Source organism: Protopterus annectens, chromosome 1.part1, assembly GCF_019279795.1.
Source record: "Protopterus annectens isolate FY-2018-M chromosome 1.part1, PAN1.0, whole genome shotgun sequence".
Classification (NCBI taxonomy): Eukaryota; Metazoa; Chordata; order Ceratodontiformes; family Protopteridae; genus Protopterus; species Protopterus annectens.
Window position 1 is genome coordinate 605585999 of NC_056726.1, and position 21773 is coordinate 605607771.

General features: G+C 39.6%; 1 protein-coding gene across 1 annotated transcript in view; it reads left to right on the plus strand.

The window, feature by feature from the left end:
• EGLN1 (egl-9 family hypoxia inducible factor 1) overlaps window positions 1–21773 on the plus strand; it is a 921081-nt gene that overhangs the window by 712394 nt on the left and 186914 nt on the right. The window contains exon 3 of the mRNA XM_044077068.1: window positions 2551–2687. Coding sequence (XP_043933003.1) covers window positions 2551–2687 — 137 coding nt within the window. The remainder of the gene's footprint in view (window positions 1–2550; window positions 2688–21773) is intronic.

Consider the following 21773-nt stretch of genomic DNA (forward strand, 5'->3'; position numbering starts at 1 on the left):
AGACCCTTTTTTATTGATTAGACAATTGGAGTGAGAATATAAAGCAGTGTCCGGAGTATCCGGTTTACAACTCTGGCGACAGTGCTTGTCACTGCAAACTAGTTGTCCTGTGGGCAACTAGGTATTGGTGAAATTTCAATCATGCTATTACACGAAAAATGTCAGATGTTTAAAGGTAAGATGAAAAAAATGGGTTGATATCCTAAGCACTGCAGAGTGCACTAAGCAGGTGTCTGTGCAGAGCACGGCCAAACACTTGAGGGGAAACTAATATGTAGACTCTGAAAATTTAAGGATGAAGTGTTTAGGCAGATATTCTGAAGTTAGAAACAAATCAGGGAGTAGTTACTAAAAACAAAGAATTAGCTTGTCAAGAATGATGAAAAGAGGGGAGTCGCGTGAATGGCTACTGCCTGGCTATTACTAGTGCTGGTCTAACCACAGCTTCACTGTGTTGGGATACAGTGCTCCTTTGCTTCTTCTCTCACCAGAAGCAAAACATCAGCACCAATCCCAAGATGAGAAGCAGGCCACAGCCTGTTTGGTGATCCGCAGTCTTGTCCCACATGATGCAAGGGTATGTAGGCTTGTTGTAGCCTTTTTCTGGTAGATGCCTTGAATAGCAACCAGACCAGTCAGGAACATCAAGCACAGACCCTCACTGCCCAACCAGAAACAGTAAGGAATCAATGCACTCTGCTCCTTCTCTCACCAGGAGCAGAATTTAAGCACAAATTCCAAGCTGTCACATATGAAGCAGTTATTAGGCTTTTTGGTGATCAGCAGTCTCCAGGAGATATCACTTTGCACCTTCCCTCACTAGGAGAAAACAGAAGCAGTAATCCCAGTATGACTACTGAGAGGCAGTATGTGGGGTCTCCAGTAACTGGTGGTCTTGAAGTAGATGTTTAAAGGTAAGATGAAAAAATGGGTTGATATCCTAAGCACTGCAGAGTGCAGTAAGCAGGTAGATATGAAAAAAGGGGGCAAGTTAAGCTTTAGCTGTGCAAGTGGAGAGCCACTAATTTTAAAAGAGCAAGATAGACTGAAAGGGGTGGGCACTTTTGTATTCTGGTTCTATGAAATACAGTGGGATGGCCAATAAATTTAAATAGTTGAAGGGGAGTGATTTCACAAAATGATAATTTTGTGCCTACTCACAACAGCCAATGAAAGGGGAGAGAGAAGGAGATATATGGTCAGGTTTGCTGCATCTTCTAGCTCAGTATATTAAGTTGTTACTTTTATGGAGGCAAGCATGATGCAGGAGAATTGCTAAGCAGGTGCTGAGGATGAATTGTCTTGGATGAAGTGGTATGTGGGTGGGAAATAATTAGCCATTGCTATGTAAATGTAGGCATATACAGTGTGAAGAAGAGGATGGTTTGTGGTTGCACCTTGCTTCATGTGTGATTGTAGGTTTGAATTGTGTGGTTGCAGGATGCATTTACAGGTTATGTGAGAGAAAAGATTCTGGTATTGATGGATTGTAGCCATATCATGCTGGGTGTTTCTTTTTCAGTCATTTTATGATTGTGGTGAAGGGATACTTATTTTTAATGTATCCTGCAGAGGTTACTTGGGTAGGCCAAATATTTTTAAACTCATTGTTTACAAAATCCTTCATCACAGGCATACCTCCCATCTGTCCAGACTTTTGCCTCATATTTTTAAGTCTGTTTCTCATAAAAAATATGGTTTTCTGACAATCATTCAGGATTGAAGACACTAAATAATGACAGACATTTGATTTTCAGGATTGAAGACACTAAATAATGGCAGACATTTGATTTTTAGACTTCATATTCTTCAGAAAATGGACTTTAATAACGCAAAACCTATTACTTTATTAACTCTCCAAGTTTATAAGAGCAGTATTTAAATCGCCCCTATTTTGAGACCTTTGAACACTCGTTCTTTTTGACTTGTCCATATTTCTTGTGGTAAGAGGTATGGTCACAGGAGATTTACATATTTTTTAAGAGTAGCATTTGGTTTGAGATTCCATTAGTATCCCTAAAGTTGTATTATTATTTTCCCAAACTTTTAAGTTTGACAATTTTTTTTTGTGCTGAATTCCTTGTGTTTCTTAAACAATGATTATTTTAAGAAGAGCTGAGGTACATACACTCTGGTGCTTATAGTTCTTAATAATTATATTTGATGGCCACTATTTACACATCTCTTGAGAAGGGGCATCCCTTTCATGTAAGTTTCTTTTCAGAAAATCAGCAGTAGTGTCAGGAGTAGTGCCGTATAAATTTTGCTTTTGCAGATGCACACCAGTGCTGAATATGTATATAATCTTCACTAGGGCAAAATGCTAGTTATAAAACAGTTATTAAAATTGAAGAGGTTTTCTGCTGTGAAGTGTAGGTAAGTAGGTTCATATTTTTACAGGTCCTTGTGTTTTCTTCAGATGAGCTTGGTATTGCCTTCTTTCTATGTACACTAGTGTATTAAATTGGGTTGGTAGTATAGTTTATGATTTTAGTGTTTATTCTTATAGATAAGTTATGGCTGGATTACAGATTGATTACCTTGTTCTAGGTGCATGGAGGTCTTCTAAGGATATTTCCAGAAGGAAAAGCTCAGTTTGCAGATATCGAACCAAAATTTGACAGATTACTGTTTTTCTGGTCTGATCGTCGTAACCCCCATGAAGTTCAGCCGGCATTTGTTACAAGGTAGGACTGCAACATAGAAACTGCTGAAGTGCTGACATTGTTAAAGGAGAGAGACTGATCTCAAGATGAGCAGCAGAAAAATAATTCATTGTGACATTGCTAATTTTTTTATCAGCTTGAAAGGAAGGATTAATTTGATTAGATATACAGCATCTCTCAAAATAACCTTTTTAATATTTTCCATTTTAAATTCACAAAATAAAGCCTTCTTACTGAGAAGAAAGATGGTGTACAAAAAAGAGAGACTTACTGAAAAAGGTTTCACTGGGGTGTGGCCAGTGTGAGTTATTAATGTTGATCAGATACCTTTCGGCAAACTAGTCTGGGCTTTCTTTTTCACTGTTCTAGAACTTTAACATTAAGTTACAAGTTAAGATTATAAATATGAAATTCGTTTTATGTTTTGTAATTGCTTGATTTCTCTGATCCTGTCCAGACAGTGGAAACCTTTGGACTGGTTGCCTGTGGCACTTGTTTTGCCTGGCAAGGAACTCCTCACAAGCTCAAGCTCCTCCACCAGCAATAATCCCTTGCCTTACAGGTAATCTCTAGGACTCGTTGCTTCCATTAAAGCCACAGCCATGTCTCCAACAGCTTGAGCAAGATTCCTCAACAGAACCCGCACAACCTGTGTGTTGTTTGCCCTCCCTAGGAGTTTGAAAGAACACACCACACCACACCAGGAAACTGTAAGAAAAAGCTTTACTGGTGTATCTGGTACCTCGGCTTACGCATTCAAGGAATATTTTTCACACATGCAGCTCACCATTATATACTAATACATTTAAATAATTGAATAATTAAACTCAATTAAATATAATTATCCCTCATTAAATCTAATTACTTATGAATTATATCTAAATTACTGTTCTTTATCCCATTTGGTAAATAAACACTACACCATTTTGTTTAAAGTGCTCTGCTCTAAAATATCTGGACTACATGATATTTCATTCTTGACATGTATATTATTGTATACTTCTATATTACTACCTCTCTAATATTGTGTATCATAAACATATATTTTAAATAATAACTAATAAAAAAACTTCAGTATCAGAAAGTGCCAGTGCAAACAGTGCATATTTGAACATACTTGAACTAAACGAAAACTCCACAAAGAAATCATGTACATTACTAATTTTCTCTACCCCTGCCCTACATTCAAATTAATATCAAGATTTAATCCCCTTGGGTAAAGGGTACCAAAATTAATAATACATTTAGTTTCCAACCATGTCAGTTTGTTTATAAATTCATCCCCTTGACATTGAATGGGCTTAGCCAACACACAATAAAAAAGGGATGTGTCTGTACCCTCATGGTATCGAACAAAATGTTCTGCAACAGGGCCATTATTCATTTTTTCATTGCCCTCTTAGTCTGCCCTATGCACCACTTAACTACGGGACCTCCACATCCTATTATGTAAACTACTCCCCTTGATTCACAGTTATATCGGTCCCTGGCCTTATATATTTTCCCATTAATGTGCTCTCAATCTAAGTTCCTGATCTTGTTACACACTTTATATCTCCCACAAGAAAACTACCTTTTCTACCCTGTTCTTTATCCAATTTCCTGACAGATAATAATTCTTGTAAAGTCTTGAATCTGCTGTAGGAGAAAGTAATTCTCTCATGAAAGAGCCCCTTCAACTTCACATCATAGAAGAGTTTCTCATCTGTACAGTGACTGCACTATCTGCAAAAACATCAGCTTGAAAATAACGAACAACAAACTCTCCAAAACGAAAAAAAACAAACAATAACAAACACAGTAATTGGATGCAGCCACCATTCAATTAACTAATTAAATACTAAGTTAAATGATTAAAAGTGTTCTGCATCAAAAACCTTTTTCTTGTGTTAAAAAATCTAATGTCCGCAAAATAAAATCATTCATTTAAAACTTCTTGGGGGGGGGGGGGGGGTTTGCATTTTGTTTTTTCTAAAATGAAAGTTCCAATTACTGTGCTTTGCTTTGGCGCCTTTTTCATTTTAAAACTGTGTATGAAGTTTTTTTCTTTTGTCTGATGAAGTCTTCCAAAGGTGGAAGACGAAAAGCGCTTCACATTAAACTTTTTTTGGAGTTATTCTAGTCTGTGTTGTTATTTTCAATTTTGCAAGAACATCAGCTGTTTGACTTTTTTGGACAAAAATAGTAACTTGGTACTGAAGGTTGTCTTCATTCAGAAATAATAACTATGGTGGCCTCTTCCCCCAGGACACTGACAAGTCATTCCTAACAGTAGTTAGTTCTGTAAAAAGGAGAAAAGACAGGAAGAGGAATCAAATCTTTCCATTCTGGAGAAATTGACTCCTCCAAACGTTGCCAGGGTTGTTTCCTCTTCACTCAGACTGGGACCTTCCAGTTCAGCTACTCCCATCAAGTCTTCCTCTCCTCTTTGGGAGGAGTCATCTGGAACTACAAACTTGACTCAGAGGAGGACAGGTAGGGTTTTCTCTGAATAAGAACTTTTTAGATGTATAACTTCCACACCTACCTCTGTGTCCTCCTTCACTCTTACTGGTCACTGAAGGAGCCATACACCCTTAACATTGACCTTCAATAAGGTACAGCTGTGGTACTGTCAGACCAGCCCCAACAGTGCACAGAGCAGGTCAAGAAGCTTTGTCCGTAACTCCAGAAATTATTCCCCTTCTCCACCCTGTCTTGGCACAGGTAGTGCTGAAGTGGGTGCCAACACTTGCTTTTATTCATACATTGTGGAATGATATTCCTTTTCCATGCTAATGTCCTTGTCACCATTAAAATCCTCAGTGCAAATCATGTTTGACCTTGGATTCTTGACATTGATGTTGGTACCAATGCTGTCAGCACCATTGTCGAAGTCAGAACATTAGCATTTGATATCTCTGTACCAAAGGTCCCTTTCTTGACTACAATCCAGAGTATTCAGTGCCAGTGGTTGGAGTTAGTGCCGGGTTGTCCATAATTCTCCAGTTTCTATGGTTCCATTGATTGTGGTATGATTACGACAGCTCTGATAGTGCAGAGGAGAGCAGAGACAGGATCCTTAGCAAGGACATATGCAGAGTCCACCAGTTTGCCCTGAAACACCTCAGATGCTGGGGCTTTTGACTGATTATCATGTTTGCTCCTTCAGGACAAGGGGACTTGTAGGAGCAGATTGTTGTGCTCCAGGGTGCCCTTTTCCTAAGAAACTGCCCTTATAGTCCTCACAGGAAGAGGAGGTTTAAGAGGACACACACAGACTCTCCTTCAGAGTCCCCTTCCCCCATACGGATCTCAGTGAAGGAGAGGTTTCTCCCAAATCCCCTCCGGAATATGCTATCTTTAACAGTATCACAGAAATAATCTTGGCCTCTGGACCCCCACCTCCTTAGAGGAGGAGATCTTATAGGAATCCTCTATGTCCCCTTCCCCTGCGGCTTGCGTAGTGCCTCTGTCAAACAAGTTAGCAGACATGGTTTGTTGTAAGGCTTCTATAAAACCAGACATGGCTGAACCAATCCCTAAGAAATTGGACAGAATGCTGCAGACCCCCGGGGACAAACTACACTGGAGCGAGGATTCACTTGTGGACTTCATAGTGGTTAGTGTAGCCAGCAAAATGACATCCCAGAGGACACCGAGGCTGTCCTTCCACCAAACAGAGAGTTGGGGGTGATAGATGGGCTTTGGGAAGGAGGTGTATACATTCAGTATGTTCTCTGTCAGAGCCCTGAAATACAAGGCTCTAATGGTTAGATTTTAGAGTGATATAGCAGTGAAAGCAGCTGACCACCCTGAACATTTGCCAGTGAATGACTGAAGGACACAACTAGAGACCCATGTGGTAACAATGAACACCGTCTCCTTGGTGGCCATACATCGAATTTACAATGCCATGGATGGAGCAGCTATAGTGGCCAGCTCAGGCTTAGCAATGAGAAGACAAGCCTGGCTGTGTCTCATTAACTTTGTGGACCACTTTTAGACAGTGTTTATCACAACTCCTTTAGACAGTACCATCCTGTGTGGGCAATATGTAAGGAAAAAACTTTTGCTTTGTGAGCAAAGAGGTAACAATGCTCACAGGAGCAGGAGCATGTTAGAAATATTAAAAATAAGAAAGTAGAGAGTCCTGTGGTTAAACATTTTTTAGATTGTCATAATTCTAATACTGAGGGTTTAAAGGCTAGTATTTTAGAAAGGTTACCTGTGGGGTTTTATTCAGAGGGTGTATGTAAAAGGAAGTTAATGTATAAGGAAAGTATGTTTATTTTAAAGTTTAATACTATGTCCCCTATGGGACTGAATTTTGAATGTAATTGGAAGCTGCTGATTTAGATTAATTATTTTTAATTGAATCATTGATGTATGGTTTTGTATTTAAGAAGGTGCGTTGTTAGATGTTTTTATGTACTCCTTGAAGGGTTTTGCCAAGGCGCTGGAGGTGTAATAAACTCTTTAGTCAATTTTTGGTCCTGGTTGTTGTATTTTTGTAACAATGCTCACAGCTGTTGGACTTAAGTTTACAGACCTGCAAGGGACATTCCAAAGGAATCAAAAAGAGGCTCAAGAACTTATGGTTTTGTAAGTCCCAGTAGCTTCAGAACAAACAGCAGCAGAACAAGACTTTCCAGGGTAGGAGACCCTTCCAGGCAAGCTGCTGTCTTAGAGGCAGAGGTGGTCCTAACCACTGGAGTTCCAGAGGATGCCGAATGGCAGTGCTGCAAAACTGATACCTAAAAGAGCTGACAAAATTCTCAGTACCCCCTCAATGTAGACCCCACTGGATGAAGGGCATTCCATTAGATGCCATGGTGGTTGCAGTGGCCACCAAGAAGGAGCTTGCCCAGGAAAGCTCTACTGTCCATCCCCCTAACAGGGAGTCTAGGGCTATGGACAGGTTTGGAAAAAGGGTCTATGCTTCTTCCACATTTGTCGCCAGAGCATTGAACTACCTTTCTCACTTTATGAGGCTACAGAGGGACTTGCTTAAGGAACTAGCTCCAGCCCTGAGTGAATGACGGCAGAGGAACCAAACTCGTTCTCCTCCCATATGGCTATTCTGCAGTCCATTTCCAGTGCGTCCATGAAGCTCATCTGTCATGCATTTGAGGATACTTCTAGGGCGGACAGTTCCGGCATTGCCATTTGGCATCATGCCTGGATGCGGCTGTGTGACTTTGCGGAACCTTTTAAGGCATCATTTGTCAATGCCTCCAGTGACGGTCCCTCCCTCTTTGGACTGGCAGTATGAGACACACTCTCCCGCAGTGAGAAAGACGGAAAGACCCTGTCTGTCATTGGAATCTGCTTCTCTACCCCACAGAGGTCCTTTTCCAGGAATCAATGTGAGGGAAAAAAGTTGTGGTTCAAAGAGTTCCAGGGTCCTTTCCAGGATGCTCGGGGAGATTTTTACCCAGGGGCAGAGGGGGGAGTAAATTGAGTGGTAGACGCTGCCCACGTGACAGAGCAGTTCCACTAAATCAAGGATCTTGGGATTCTCCTTCAGAGAAATCCTTGCAGCATCCCTGAAGCGTTACCCGACTATCCATCTCTGGAGGCAGTTGGGGAACATTGTTCCTTACACCTAAAAGCCTGGATAGCCATCATGAACAACCGATGGGTGCAAGGAATTATATCCAGAGGTTAGTCCATTCCCTTTTTAAACCTCCTCAAGCCAAAGCAACACCTTCCAGATGTACCACCCAATCAGAGGGAGGCAGCAGCTTTGGAAATCGCAAAGTTGCTTCAAAAAAGAGTCATCCAGGAGGTCCCTCTAGACCAACACGGATCAGGAATTTACTCTGGATTCTTTTTAGTTGCAAAGATAACAGGGAACCTCAGGCCCATACTGGACCTAACTTACCTGAACAAGTCGGTGAAACACGTGAAGTTCAGGATGGTCACCATTCAGTCCGTCCTTCCCTTTCTACAGAAGGATGACTGGATGTGCTTGATAGACCTGAAGGATGCGTACTGTCATGTCAAAATGAACAGTTACCTCCATTTCAGGCAGGGAGACAGTCACTACCAATTTTATGTGCTTCCATTTGGTCTCACCACTACCCCCAGAGTGTTCACAAAAAGCATGACAGTAGTTGCAGCTCACCTCAGACTGCAGAGATTCCACATGTTTCCTTATTTGGATGACTGGCTGCTAGTCGCACCAACCAGGCATCTACTGATACAGGCCAGGGACTTTCTCTTGCAATTGGCTCCAACATTAGGGATCAGCTATAAATCTTCAGAAGTCAGAATTGCAACCAGTACAAATTATAGATTTTATAAGAGCCCGTTTAGACAGAAACAAAACCCTCACCTGTCTTCCACTGGAAAGGATTGTTTCACTAAGGATGCATATCAGACAAATGCTTGCTGTTCTAGTTCCTCCAGCAAGTCTTGTTCTCAGGGCTTTAGGCTGTATGGCCGCAACAGTAACATTACTACTGACAACTCGCTTGCACATGTGTTCTTCAGTGGATGTTGTCATTTCAGTGGTCCCTTTTTCACCAACCCCTGAATCATCCTATAATACTGTCTTGGGTGTGCAGAAATTCTCTATTGTGGTGGCTTCATGATCCAGAAGTCGCACAAGGTCGACCGTTTATTCTTCCCACTCCCATCACCCCACTGACCAGAGATGCCTCCCAGCTGGGGTGGGGGGGGGGGGCTATTACCTGGAATGGACAGTTCAAGGCAAGTGGACTCCCTAGGAGAACAACCTGCATATCAGCATCCTACAGATGAGGGTAGTGCTTCTAGTGCTGGAAGCACTTCACTCCCTTCTCCTGCTAGGGACAGTTGTGATTCAAACTGACAACATGCCTATTGTGTGGTACATTAACAAACAAGGTGGAACCAGGTCTTTCCCCCTTTGTCGAGAAGCAGTGAGAGTGTGGCAGTGGGCTGTCTCTACCAACCGCTTTTTAATTGCAACACACATTCTGGGGGAGCACAACATGCTAGCGGATAGGCTCAGCATAGTGTTATAGATGCCTCACGAGTGGTCTCTGAATCATTTAGTGGCAAACTGAATTTTCCTCAAATAGGGTCAGCCTTGCTGTGACCTCTTCACCTGTCCCCTCAACAACAAATGCAGCAGGTACTTTGCCTTGATTCCTCCACAAGAACAGTCACCAAAAGATGCTCTAGTCCATGCTTGACCCCCTGGTCTGTGTTATGCATTCCCACCTGTTCGTCTGATCCTCAGATTTCTTCAGAAAGTATATAGGTTGAAGAACAAAGTGATGCTCATTGCTTCCTTTTGGCCTTGACAAGTCTGGTTCACCTTCCTGTGGTCCCATCTGATTTGTCCACCGTGGACGCTGGAACCCTTTCCGGATCTTCTGTCTCACCCCTCAGGGCAATTCCATCCAGATCTTCACAACTTGAAATTAACCTTATGGTTTCTGCAATTCCGATAATGGCTAAACACTCCAGGCTTTCTTCCCCATTCCAGAGGATTTTGATTTCCTCCCATAAGACCTCTACCAGGAAGATTTGTAAAAGTGAATGGAAAAGGTTTTCCATTTGGGCCCAAAAGCATCACACTTACGTGCTTACGGAGCACTTCAGCAGTCTTGGATTTCCTAGCTGGTCTGTTTCATTCGGGGGCCAGTTTTTCTACTGGCAGTGTTCATTTGGCAGTCATTTCTAATTTCCATATTGGAAAGAATGCTGGATCTTTAGCTTCTTCTAGGCTTTGCAAAGCTTTTCTCAGAGATACGTTTCTTCTTCGTCCCCCTATCAAAGATCCTTCCCCTCTGTGGGATCTCACGTTGGTTCTCAAAGCTCTGATCTTACCTCCCTTTGAACCCACTGCAAAGGCAGATTTAAAATCGTTGTCCTGGTAAACAGCCTTTTTAGTAACCATTACTTCTGCCAAAAGGGTATCTGAGCTTCAAGCCTTATCTTCCAAATCCCTTATCTTATTTTTCATAAAGACAGATTTACTCTATGTACTAATCCCTCTTTCTTACCCAATGTCACTTTAGTAAATACCATTAATCAATCCATCAGCCTTCCTGTGTTCTTCCCAAATTTTCAGAATAAGGGAGAATATATGTTGCACCTCTTAGATGTTCATAGACAATTGCACTTCTGTCTGGATAGAACAAAATCTTTCAGAAAATCTGACCAGCTGTTTGTGCCTTTCTCAGATTCCAAAAAAGGGAAAGCTGTTGTCAAAGTTACCATAACTCGATGGCTGCTGGATTGTAGTTCTTATGTTTATTTGTTGAAGAATGTTCCTTTACCTAGGCAAGTCAGAGCTCATTTCATGAGATCCATAGCCACGTCTCAGGCCTTTTAGTCTAGGGTTTCTTTGGAAGACCTTTATGCAGCTGCTTCATAGGCAAGTTCTCACACTTTACATCACATTACAAACTTGATATCTCCAGGAATAGGGCTGCTTTTGGCTCTGCAGTAGTTTCTCTGGTGTAAAGATATGCCCGAGATTCATTATTGATCACATTTGCAAATCACTGCAAACGGGTTGTCATTATTCATTTTCCCACAGAATTGTACATTCACCAAAAAAAAAAAGCTAAGTAGAGTCAGCATCTGGTGTTTGATGTTCTAACCATGGTCTTAGACTTAACTGTTGGGTAGCTAATCAGTCAGAAAATGTCAGCTTTAACATTAAATGGGAAGCCTTTAAGGCAGATAAATTTGTGGAAGTCAAAACCTTGAACAGGCATAAGAATAAATATTTACTAAATGAACTTGAAGTGAAGTACCACTTAAGTGCTTTATGTAAATTATTAGGATGTAATTATGCTCTATATGTCAAGGCCTGGAAAGCCTTAACCCACATTCAGGGTTTTCTTTTGTAAAAACATTTCTGTCCAGAAAGGGATGGTAAATCAGTCACATTTTTAACGCAGAAAACTATATAAAAGAAACTTTGAGATTCTTATAATACATGGGCAGTATTAACATTAAGAAAACATAAAAATTAAAAATGTCCAGCCCAAATGGCCGCCTTCTTGAGTTTACCCAGGCATTTTGTCAAGAACTGATCCCCTATTTCCTCCATATTTTGTGTTTGTATCAGTACCCAGATGAGAAATACTTATATGCATGACCCATGCTCAAGTCTTGGTGATACACGAGGAAGGTAAGACAGGGCTACATTTTCACACCGTAGACCTGTTTCCATTTTAAATGCAACCATGAAAGGTTATAACAAAATAATTTATACAGATTAGTTAGAAAATTCAAGGATTTAACATTTTCTGGCCAGAATGGCTTTTGACCCCAAATGAAGTGGTCTTAGATCATGTTATTACTTCAGTCTTTATTTTATCAACAGCATATTCATCACCCCCCAGAAAAATGAGATATTTATTTACTAGGCATTCCAAGCCTTTGATTTGATTACCAGGAAATTTATATTTTATGTCATTAAATACTACAGTGTTCCTGAGCAATATTTAACAATAGTTAAAATTGTATTGTTACTTCTTTTAGAATTTCTTCCAGTGGTTGAACCTAATTGTATAAATTGCTTATGATGGTGAGGCAGGGCTGCCATCTGAGTACACCACTGTTTGTCGTAGTTGTAAATCTTTTTTCCTTCTCCTACATGACAGCATACAAGTGATCCAGTGTAGCTTTCTCCAGTACATGGCAGTCAAATGTATCTATAGCTTGTCAGTCAATGAGCAAGTCATAGGTTCATAGGTGTTTACTAGGCTAACAACCACAAGGGCTTTTTTAAGCCTAGCTATCCATCCCAAATCTCTGACAAGTTCTGATACCCTTGATAAGTGCAAGCATGGGCCTGGGAGATGAACCATTTACAGGTTACCTGTTTGCATTAGAGACATAGGTGTCAAACCAGGAATGAATTTCCGTGTTCCCATCCAATTGTCCAAGTTGCACTTGAATTGGGTTAGGGAGGAACTCTGCTTCACATGGATGGGGAGCCTGTTCCATAGACGGGGTAGTGTCTGGGATATATACCTATCTCTCCAGCAGGTCCTAGATCATAGGTTATTTAAACAGACAGTGCTCCCTGGTCACCCCAGAAAAGGTGGCACTTTTTCCAGTGGGCTTACCTGGTTAAAAATAAATAATAAAATAAAAATATTACCTTGCTTCTATGGTTATGGAAGAACTCCCCCATTATCACTTCTTTAGTTAGCGATATCCAGTGGTGTCTTGGTCTTCAAATTAATTATACAAATCAACCCACTGTAGAATGGGAAGGGGCAGCTTTCCACATTGTGATAGTATACCGTACAAAGGCATGTTTAGCTTTCTTGGAATACCATATGAGGTCACTGGCAGTTGCTATTGCATACAGTTAAGTTTTATATAGCAAAAAAAATGGGCAGAGGCTGACCAAGCAGTAACACCTTAAGTTTTTTCCACTATGTGAGATAAGTGTGCTAAAGAAGTCTAATTTGTCATTAATATGTCTTTCAGCTTATCCCAGTTAGCGGTCGCTACAGTGGAACTCTGGTCCGCTAATGATTGGCAGTGGATTTGTACGGTGCCGAGTTGCCAGCCCGACGCCCAGCCTTCAAAGAAGGCACACCCATTCACGCACGCACCTACCTGCATGTCTTTAAATGTCACTCGACTGTGGGGAGGACATGCAGACTCCACACAGAAGGCTCTCCAGCCAAGAATCGAATGGGAGAACCTCATGCTGTGAGGCGACAACGCTAATTGCTGCACCACCACGGCCTTCTATGTTTATTATACAGCAACTTTTATGTTCTCAGCCCGGGCATGACCATATAATATAGTTGCTCGGCCAGGTGTAATTTGATCATGGTCACAGTTTAGCATTTTAGCCCTAAGCTTTACTATGTGAGGGAACAATTTCCTTGTTAACATACTATACTAACAGTGTGGTAAGGAAAAGACTGTTTATCCCCTGAATGATATTTGTAATACTCACATCAGGATTGGGCCTTATGGAATAACCCAGCCCCCCCCCCCCCAAGATTAAGCACTAGTATCATCTGGGTGAGTTGTCTGCATCACCTTTTGGAGCTGGTTATTTCATATTAGAGAAATAATTGTAATGGGTATTATTGCCCCATATTATCTTCACCTTATTTTATATTATGTCAGATGGGAAGTTAATGTGACCAGTGTCTTCTAATTTCAGAGTTAATAGAGAGAAACCCCTTTACTTGTGTTCATATTAAGTACTTGTATCTCGCATACAACGTTTTTCTCCAGACAACAACAAGCTCCCATTATTAACAGTGTTTCTCTGTATTTAATTGATTCTAATGCCTTTAAAGTACTTCTGAGATATATAATGAACAGTCCACATACTTCTCAGGGCATAGAGAAATGGAATGAATATCCAATTTCATTCTTACTTTCTGATAAGACATTTTATTGATGAATACTTATAAACATATTCCTTAAAAACACATTATCATTACTTAACAGGACACTACAAGTAAAGTACAAGTAAAGGTTATTTACTACATCCATTGCATCTCTCTCATAGGCTCTTTGGGTTTCCTACAGTAACCTAGTTGATGGCATTACCAGCATGTATTGATGAACATACTGCATTGTTTGATGCTTTTCCCCATGGCTCTCAGCTGTCCCTGACCTTGCTTGATTTTGCCTGATGTTTGTCCCGTCACTTGTAAAATGTTTGATTTTCTGGTCAGTCAGTGAGGACTGCAGTGAGGCAGTAATGTCAAATATTGGTGTTGCATGCTAATTACTATTCTGAAAATGCATGTTGATGTAAAACAATTTTCTATTCATTTTTTTTCACAACTAGCCTGAGTGGAATTTCACACCTTCTGAAACCTGCGGATATCCTGCCTGGACAACTTTCAGCTGAGCTAAAATTATGAGAAAGCAGTTTAACAACCCACATGTAAACAAATGTGTATATCTAAAAAACTGAAAAAATTATGAAAAAGTTCAAATATGAAAGTTATCTGGCACACACTCCTCTTGTCACTGGTGATATTGATATGTCAGCCAGATGTAATGGTCATTTTATATTGAACAAGTAATTTGATAATATGTTAATGTAAATATAATTATGCAAATAAGTATTCATATTTCTGTAACCAGTAGTAGATAGACCCCTAGTATCAGTGTGAACACGGGGCAAAAACGCGAGGCAAAGTCACGAGCATTTGAGAGCTGTGGGATTAAGCGCATCAGAAAATGTGATTATTTTTTTCGTTCATGAAAGTGAAGCAAGTGAGACCAGTTAGCACTTTCCAAATTGTTGAGAAGCTGAATTATCATTTGTTATGATAATATAACAGTACATTGAATTAAATGTTTAGGCTTATCTGTATTTGGCAGTAGCCACTACAACATATTTCATTAAGAATGTGTCATCATTTCAGGATATATGTGAGGTATCCACTTCGCTGCCCACACATTTAGCAAGAGTGACAGGTTGGATAGTCTGTCCAGAGCAAGGGCTTGTTTTGCCTCCTTTGCACACCATATTTGTTGGTACACTGTTTGCTGCTATACCTTGCAATAAGGAATGCTGGGAGGCTATTTTTTGAGGAATGTGGGAGGAAACCAGAACCCCCAGAGGAAACCCACACAAACATAGGGAGGACATGCAGACTGCAGACAGAAAGCACCCTAGCTGAGAATCGAACCACGGAATCTCTTGCTGTGAGGCGACAATGCTATCTGTTGTGTGAAGTACTCTGTATAATATAACCTGTATCCTTATGTATACAGACAACATGGTAATCTACAGATCCCACTCCTCCCATTCCACCATCAAAAACAACTTGAGAAAGACTTGAATGTACTGTGTCTATGACTGACACACAGTAACTTCATACTAAACTAACTAAAAACATGGTTTTCTGTAAAATATGTAAACCTTGCACAGTCCCACAAAACTGAACAATAATGTATAACTTATGAGATAACTGAGAAACTACACCATACTTAAATACCTTCGCATCTAGCTGGAACAGTCTCTGAACTTTCAGATTAATATCTGAAATACTAAATCTTGGTCAATATTCTGTTATTCTGGGCCAGGTAAAATGTCACACTTCCCGTCACCCAAAGGTAGAGTAGCAACTGGAAAAGGAGTTTCCCTACTCCAGCTCCATATGCTAAAGTCTCAAAAAAACAATTCTGTTCTGCAAACCCTATACAGTAGCTAAATCTGGAGATTCATCACATTAGCCCCACATAAGAGAACACCAATGCTCTGTCCTAATTAAAACAAAGTAGATTCTCATGTGTGAAAGATGCTCACGACTGCTGGTGTGCCTAATCCACAAACTATTATATGAAGGCTGCTTCATTTTCTTCTCCAGCCAACTTTCTAAAAGAACCACATCCTATAACCTTAGATCACACTCTTCTCTCTCTCTCTCTCCCTCTCCCTCTCCCTCTGTCCGCTGCCACTCCCAAAACTCCATTCCACCAACCACCACTTCTCAGTAGTGGCACCTCAGACATGGGAATCACTCCCTGCAACTTAAGAAACATTACCTCTTCCCCAGTTTCATCCATCAGCGTATGATATGTTTATACGTAAGAGCTGCTTGTAAGTGCTTTTCTCTACACGGCATTACTTAAATCCATAAATTCCACTATGCTGATTCAGCCCTACATTTTTACATTCACTTCATAATTTAACACTAAGACACCTGAGACGTCCATGTTATCTCTGTCTGCTATCTGTCCTATACCATCCTCCACACTATCTCTTCCTCATGCTGTCCACTACTTCCCCCATCCTCACAGAACCCATCCATCCATCACCCCTTTTTTACCATTTTTTTGCACATGGGGTCAGGGTGTCACTACACTAGTGACAATCTTGTACATATAGAAAAAGAGTGAGAGAGAGAGAGTGCATTTGCTCATAGCTGGGCATGTAAATTACAATATAGAAACTGTTATAACTGGCGAGATTATTATTTAAGTTTGAAGAGGCGTGATTTCGCAGAGGTAGCCTTCCATGAGGATATTTAATTTTCAAAATGTCTTAGTGAATGGACGACCTGTACATCACCACTCTGGTTAGAGAATGAACATTCTTCAATAGAGTGTTAATGTACAGGTAATGCCCACTGAAAAACGAGTTTGCTGCTTCACGGCTGCATATTAGGCTGCCATGGAGCTCGGACTATAACTGAGATAATGCCACCATTATTTTACACTCACTAAACAGCCAACTTCCATTTATTGTACTTCACTCACTGCTCTTCCTGTCCTTCAACTTCCAGATTATTCTTTCTGTCACTGTAAACCAAATTAATCTATAGTAACTTTGTAAATAATATTGTGTATATCTTGATATTAGAATCATACTTTATTAGATGGACTATCTACTATGATGTAATGATTTGGCATGATGTATATTGTTTGAGACTCCACCATACTAGACAGACTTTTGTGATGTTGTTATAATGTTTTTGTTGCTTAGTATTGTATTTTTACTCTTAAACTATACTGTAAACTACTACTTTGTCTACTGTTATTGAAGCCTGAAAATGGTCCACCTGGATCATTCAACTAATCCAGTCAATAAATGGTAAATAAATATAAATAAAAATAAAACAAAATTACAAAATCCACTATTTGTGGTTTAACAGAATTACTACCTAGTCTCCATATATAGGTTCATAGGTTGGTACTAGGCTATCAGCACTAGGGCCTATACAAGCCTAGCCATAACAATTCCCTGGCTATTTCTTCCCACACTATTTACTTCCCTTGACCCCTGTCTAGCAGGGCAACTGACATGACCCCCGGGGTGAATTTCCTTTTTCCCATCCAATCATCAAGGTTCCTTTTGAAGAGGGCCAGAGAGGCACTCTGCTTGACATGTATGGACAATCTATTCCAGAGTCTGGGGAGTCTCTGGGTCAGGAACCTATCCCTCCAGCATGTTTTGTTTGCATATTTCTTGAATTATAACATTATACCTGTATATACAAGTTGATTTGAGTCTACTAACCCAAAAGATTGCCTAGCCTCATCCTATTTTATTAACTCATCTCCCTTTATCATCTGCTCCCCAAATCTTGGTTCTTTGTTCTTTTGTTTCCAAATGCTCATTACATTTTCTCCTGTGTTTTTCTTATTACAAAATAAAGCATGATCTAATGATGGTATTCTATTTTTCCAGGGTCTAACATTCTTTAATATAAAGACTTAATACTATTATGCATATAAGGCTGTACATAATGCGCTATGTATTCCTTTCTTATATCTTCCAAATGTCCACATGTGATCCTACTGTTATCTCACTGGGCACTATGCCTGACATGTATTTCCATTTGGGCATATATTACATATCCTGAATCAAATGCATTAATCTAAGTAGTATGGCCTTATAGTATGCTTCCAGATCTGGAAGTCCCAAACCACTGTGTCCCTTTGTCAGTATTACTTTTTCCAGTTGCACTTTTTCCCTTTTGTTATCCCAAAGTAACTCCTTAATTTCCTTTTTGGGCTGTCGTTCCATATCTGATTTCTCAGTTAATACATAAAGCATGACCTGCATAAAGAACAAGTTAGACAAAAAACATCTTTAATCTCTTATATTTTATCATTTTACATAAATAACAGTTTCCTTAGTCATATCTTAATAATATTTCAACTGTTTCCTTCCACATTTTGTTGGCTGCTTGCTCAACATTCCATTTCAACCACATTCTCATGTATCTCATTCTAACATGATCCCACAAAAAGAGGGCACTTTGTACTAAATATCGTGAGGTGAGGCATAGTTCATTACTATGGCCTTGGTTTTTGCGTCTTTATATCCTGTTATACTGTTAAAATACTTTTATTTCTTTATCAAGTATAACTTTTGTATCATTGTTCTGGATTGGTAACTTATAATATTGTGCTGTCTGCAAAAGGGCTGTTTTTCATTAGTATTTCTACATTTATATCCAATTGTATTTGATTGTCTTATGCTCCTGACTTTTGGCTTTAAAGATATTGGTCACTTTCAGAAGCATCTTTGTCTTACAGTTCACTTCATTCCCCAGTTATGCTCCTCATGCTAAAGTTGCAAGTGGTTTTGCAAAATAAATAAATTAAATAAATAAGTAAATATGAACTGATTTCAGTTTGATTGTTTTTAATTTCATTGTTTATTTAATTATCTATAACCACACCTACAAATTGATGTCATGGCAAGTATTGAGCATTTGCATACATCTGTAAGGCATTATGGCTAGCCAAAAACAATCTACCTTAAAGGGCAACTTCTTTCTTACATCAGATCATGTGCTACTTTTCAATGTGAGGTGTTCTACCTGAAAAACTAAACGACAACTTGTCTTTCTAGGAAGTAAGAAAGTACTACTGATGCATTTAGCATGAGAATAGTGTGGAAATACAAAAGTATATTTATTTTATTTTACATTTGTTGACCGGGGAAGTCCAGCTGGGCAGAAAGGCCATTTTTCAACAGAGTCTCTGAGAGAAAAGCTGCAGTACATGCAGTACAATCAGAATCTTTTAAGTTATGTAGTATTAACAATGGAAGGCAGAATACAATAAAATGATTTTTACAATGTCAAACTAGTTAAGATGGTAACTATACATAGTGTAGTAAGGCTTCTTGTACTATCTGTACTCTGTACAGATATGGTTAAATAAGTAATTATGCAGTAGAATAGATGTCACAATACAGAGTACTGAGTTATTTACATAGGATAGATAGCAAAAAGTTGATTTAAATTTGAGAAATAAACGAAGTGAGTGGTAAGAGTTGAGAGACATAGGTAGAATGTGGGGTGGGTGAAGACAGGGTGATGGTAATAGATTAGAGGAAAGCAGAGGTATAGTAGAAGAGGTGGGGAAAGCAGCGATGTTATAATTATTCTAGATATGTTTAAAGAGCCAGGATGTTGTGGTGTTTTTCAAGAAGTCTGATAGCACGAGGTAGAGACCATTCCTGAGGGTAGATACAGAGTTTTGAGTATAAAGAAGCTCCCGATGCATTTTGGACTTTTGATGTCAGAAAGGAGGAGTTTATCTTTATAGAGGCAAGAGCTTTGGTGAGGTGGTAGTGTTGAGGCATGCCTCTTAGTGCCGGACACTTATCAGGGTAGTACATGACCGTGTGAGCCAGTAGTAGCTGACTGTAGTGGAGATGATGTGGGAGTTCAGTCCAGTTTAGTTGTTTAAGAGCAGAACAGTGATGAGAGCTAAAGGGGTCATTTGCAGCAAAGAGAGCTATTTTATTGTGGCTTTGTTGCAGCTTTGTTTATGTGAACGTTTGTAGGTTAGTAAAGAGTGTAGAAGCATACAGTAGGGTAGGGTAGGTAGGAGGCAGGCTTTAGCTGTGGTTTCTTTGGTTCTGTGTGTTAGGTAGGGTTTTGTTCTATATAAGAAGCCTACTTTTTATTATTTTTTAATAATAGTTTGGAAGTGTATGTCAAATTTCAAGTTGTCATCAGTGTTGACTGCTAAGAGTTTGGTGTTAGGGGCCTGTCTAATTAGGGTATTATTTAATGAAGTGATTTTGACATGAGATTTTCTCTGGAAGAGTTGTTTACAGGTGAAAAGTAGTAGTTTTTTGGGTTAAGTAGGAGTTGACTTGCCTCTCCAGAATTCTGTGGACATAAAGGATTCTTGAATTAAGGTTTTGAAGGTTAGAGGCTGCGCAGATGGGTGTAGAGTGATCTGTATATTGTACAAGAGTGGCATGCTTGGAAACAGTGTGTATAAAAGTTATAAATATGTTAAAACATGAGGGGTCCAAGTATGGAACCTTGTGGCACTCCTACAGTAATGGGTAGAAATGATGAATATTCAAGCTGCCATTTGACTGCTTGGAATCTGTTAGGTGGCTGTTAAACCAGGAGAGGGAAGAAGGAGAGAGACCTAAGGAGGAGAGTTTTAGGAATAGTTTATGGTGATATATGGTGTTGAATGCTTTGGACAGGTCTAGGAATAAGAAAGATATTGGGTTTCTAGTATTTCTGTTTTTATTAATGGTATCAGTAAAGTGAAATAGGGCAGTAGTGATGTTGTGGTTGGGACAAAAATCATGTTGTGTGGGGGGAGGAAGATTGTTTATGGTAAGGAATTACAGTAATTGGCAATGGGTACGCTTTTCTAATATTTTAGGTAATGGGTGGCAGGATGGCAATTGGTCTGAAATTGGAGTAGTCAGCAGAGGGTCGTCCTTTATGAAGAGGATGTATGTATGCCTTCTTCCAAATGACTGGAACTTGAGATTCTAGAATGGATCTCTCTATTAGTATACATGTTGGATATGACAGAGAATCAACTGCAGTTTTTAGAAATTCAAGAGGAAGGTTTTTTGCAGCAGAGCCTGTAGTTTTTCGTTTTAAGAAGGACAGGTTTGAGTGAGAAATAAGCTTCTGTAGGGTTTTGTTGGTGGAGTTATCTTTGATAAGTGAGGCTAGAGCTTAAAGGAAGTATTTGTTAAAGTTATTAGCAAGTTTTGATGACATGAGTTCTGGAGAGGGAGTAGGCTGTTGACTTTGGCCTGGATGTAGTAGATTTTGGACCCATGACCAGAATTTTTCGAGATTATTTTGATGTCCCTGTTGTAAGTTAAAGTAGTGAAGTTTTTTTGTCTTGCCTTGTACTGTGTTTTATTTTGTTTCTTATCAGTTTGTAACACAGAAGTTTTTTTTCCCTGGGATTTCTTGGCATTCCATGCTTTCCAGGTCTTGTCACTAAGCACCATTATTTGCCTACTGTTTTTAGATAGCCATGTTGCTGATTTAATTGTAACTGTTTTTTTTTCTCCTGATGGGAGCATGTTTGCACAGTATATCAGTAAAGGTTTTGTTAAACTTGAGGGTTGCTTTGTCTAAAGGAAGATTTTTTAACATATTCCAATTGTATTGCTTGAGAGTGGAGATGGAATTGTCTACATTAAAATTACACACATTCTTGTTCACAGAAGATTAGTAGGCTAATGGCTTAAGAGCCCTTACAAGCCAGTAGAAAAAGAAATTATGTCTTACCATAACGTTCCATCTGTGTTGTAGATCTTTGTTCATTCATTATCATTAGGACCTCAGTTTCATCCTCTGAACCTTTACGGCCGTTTCCAAGCTCACGCCAGCCAAAAACTCTCAGCTAAGACCTACCCATAATGCCCCTTTCCTAGTTACT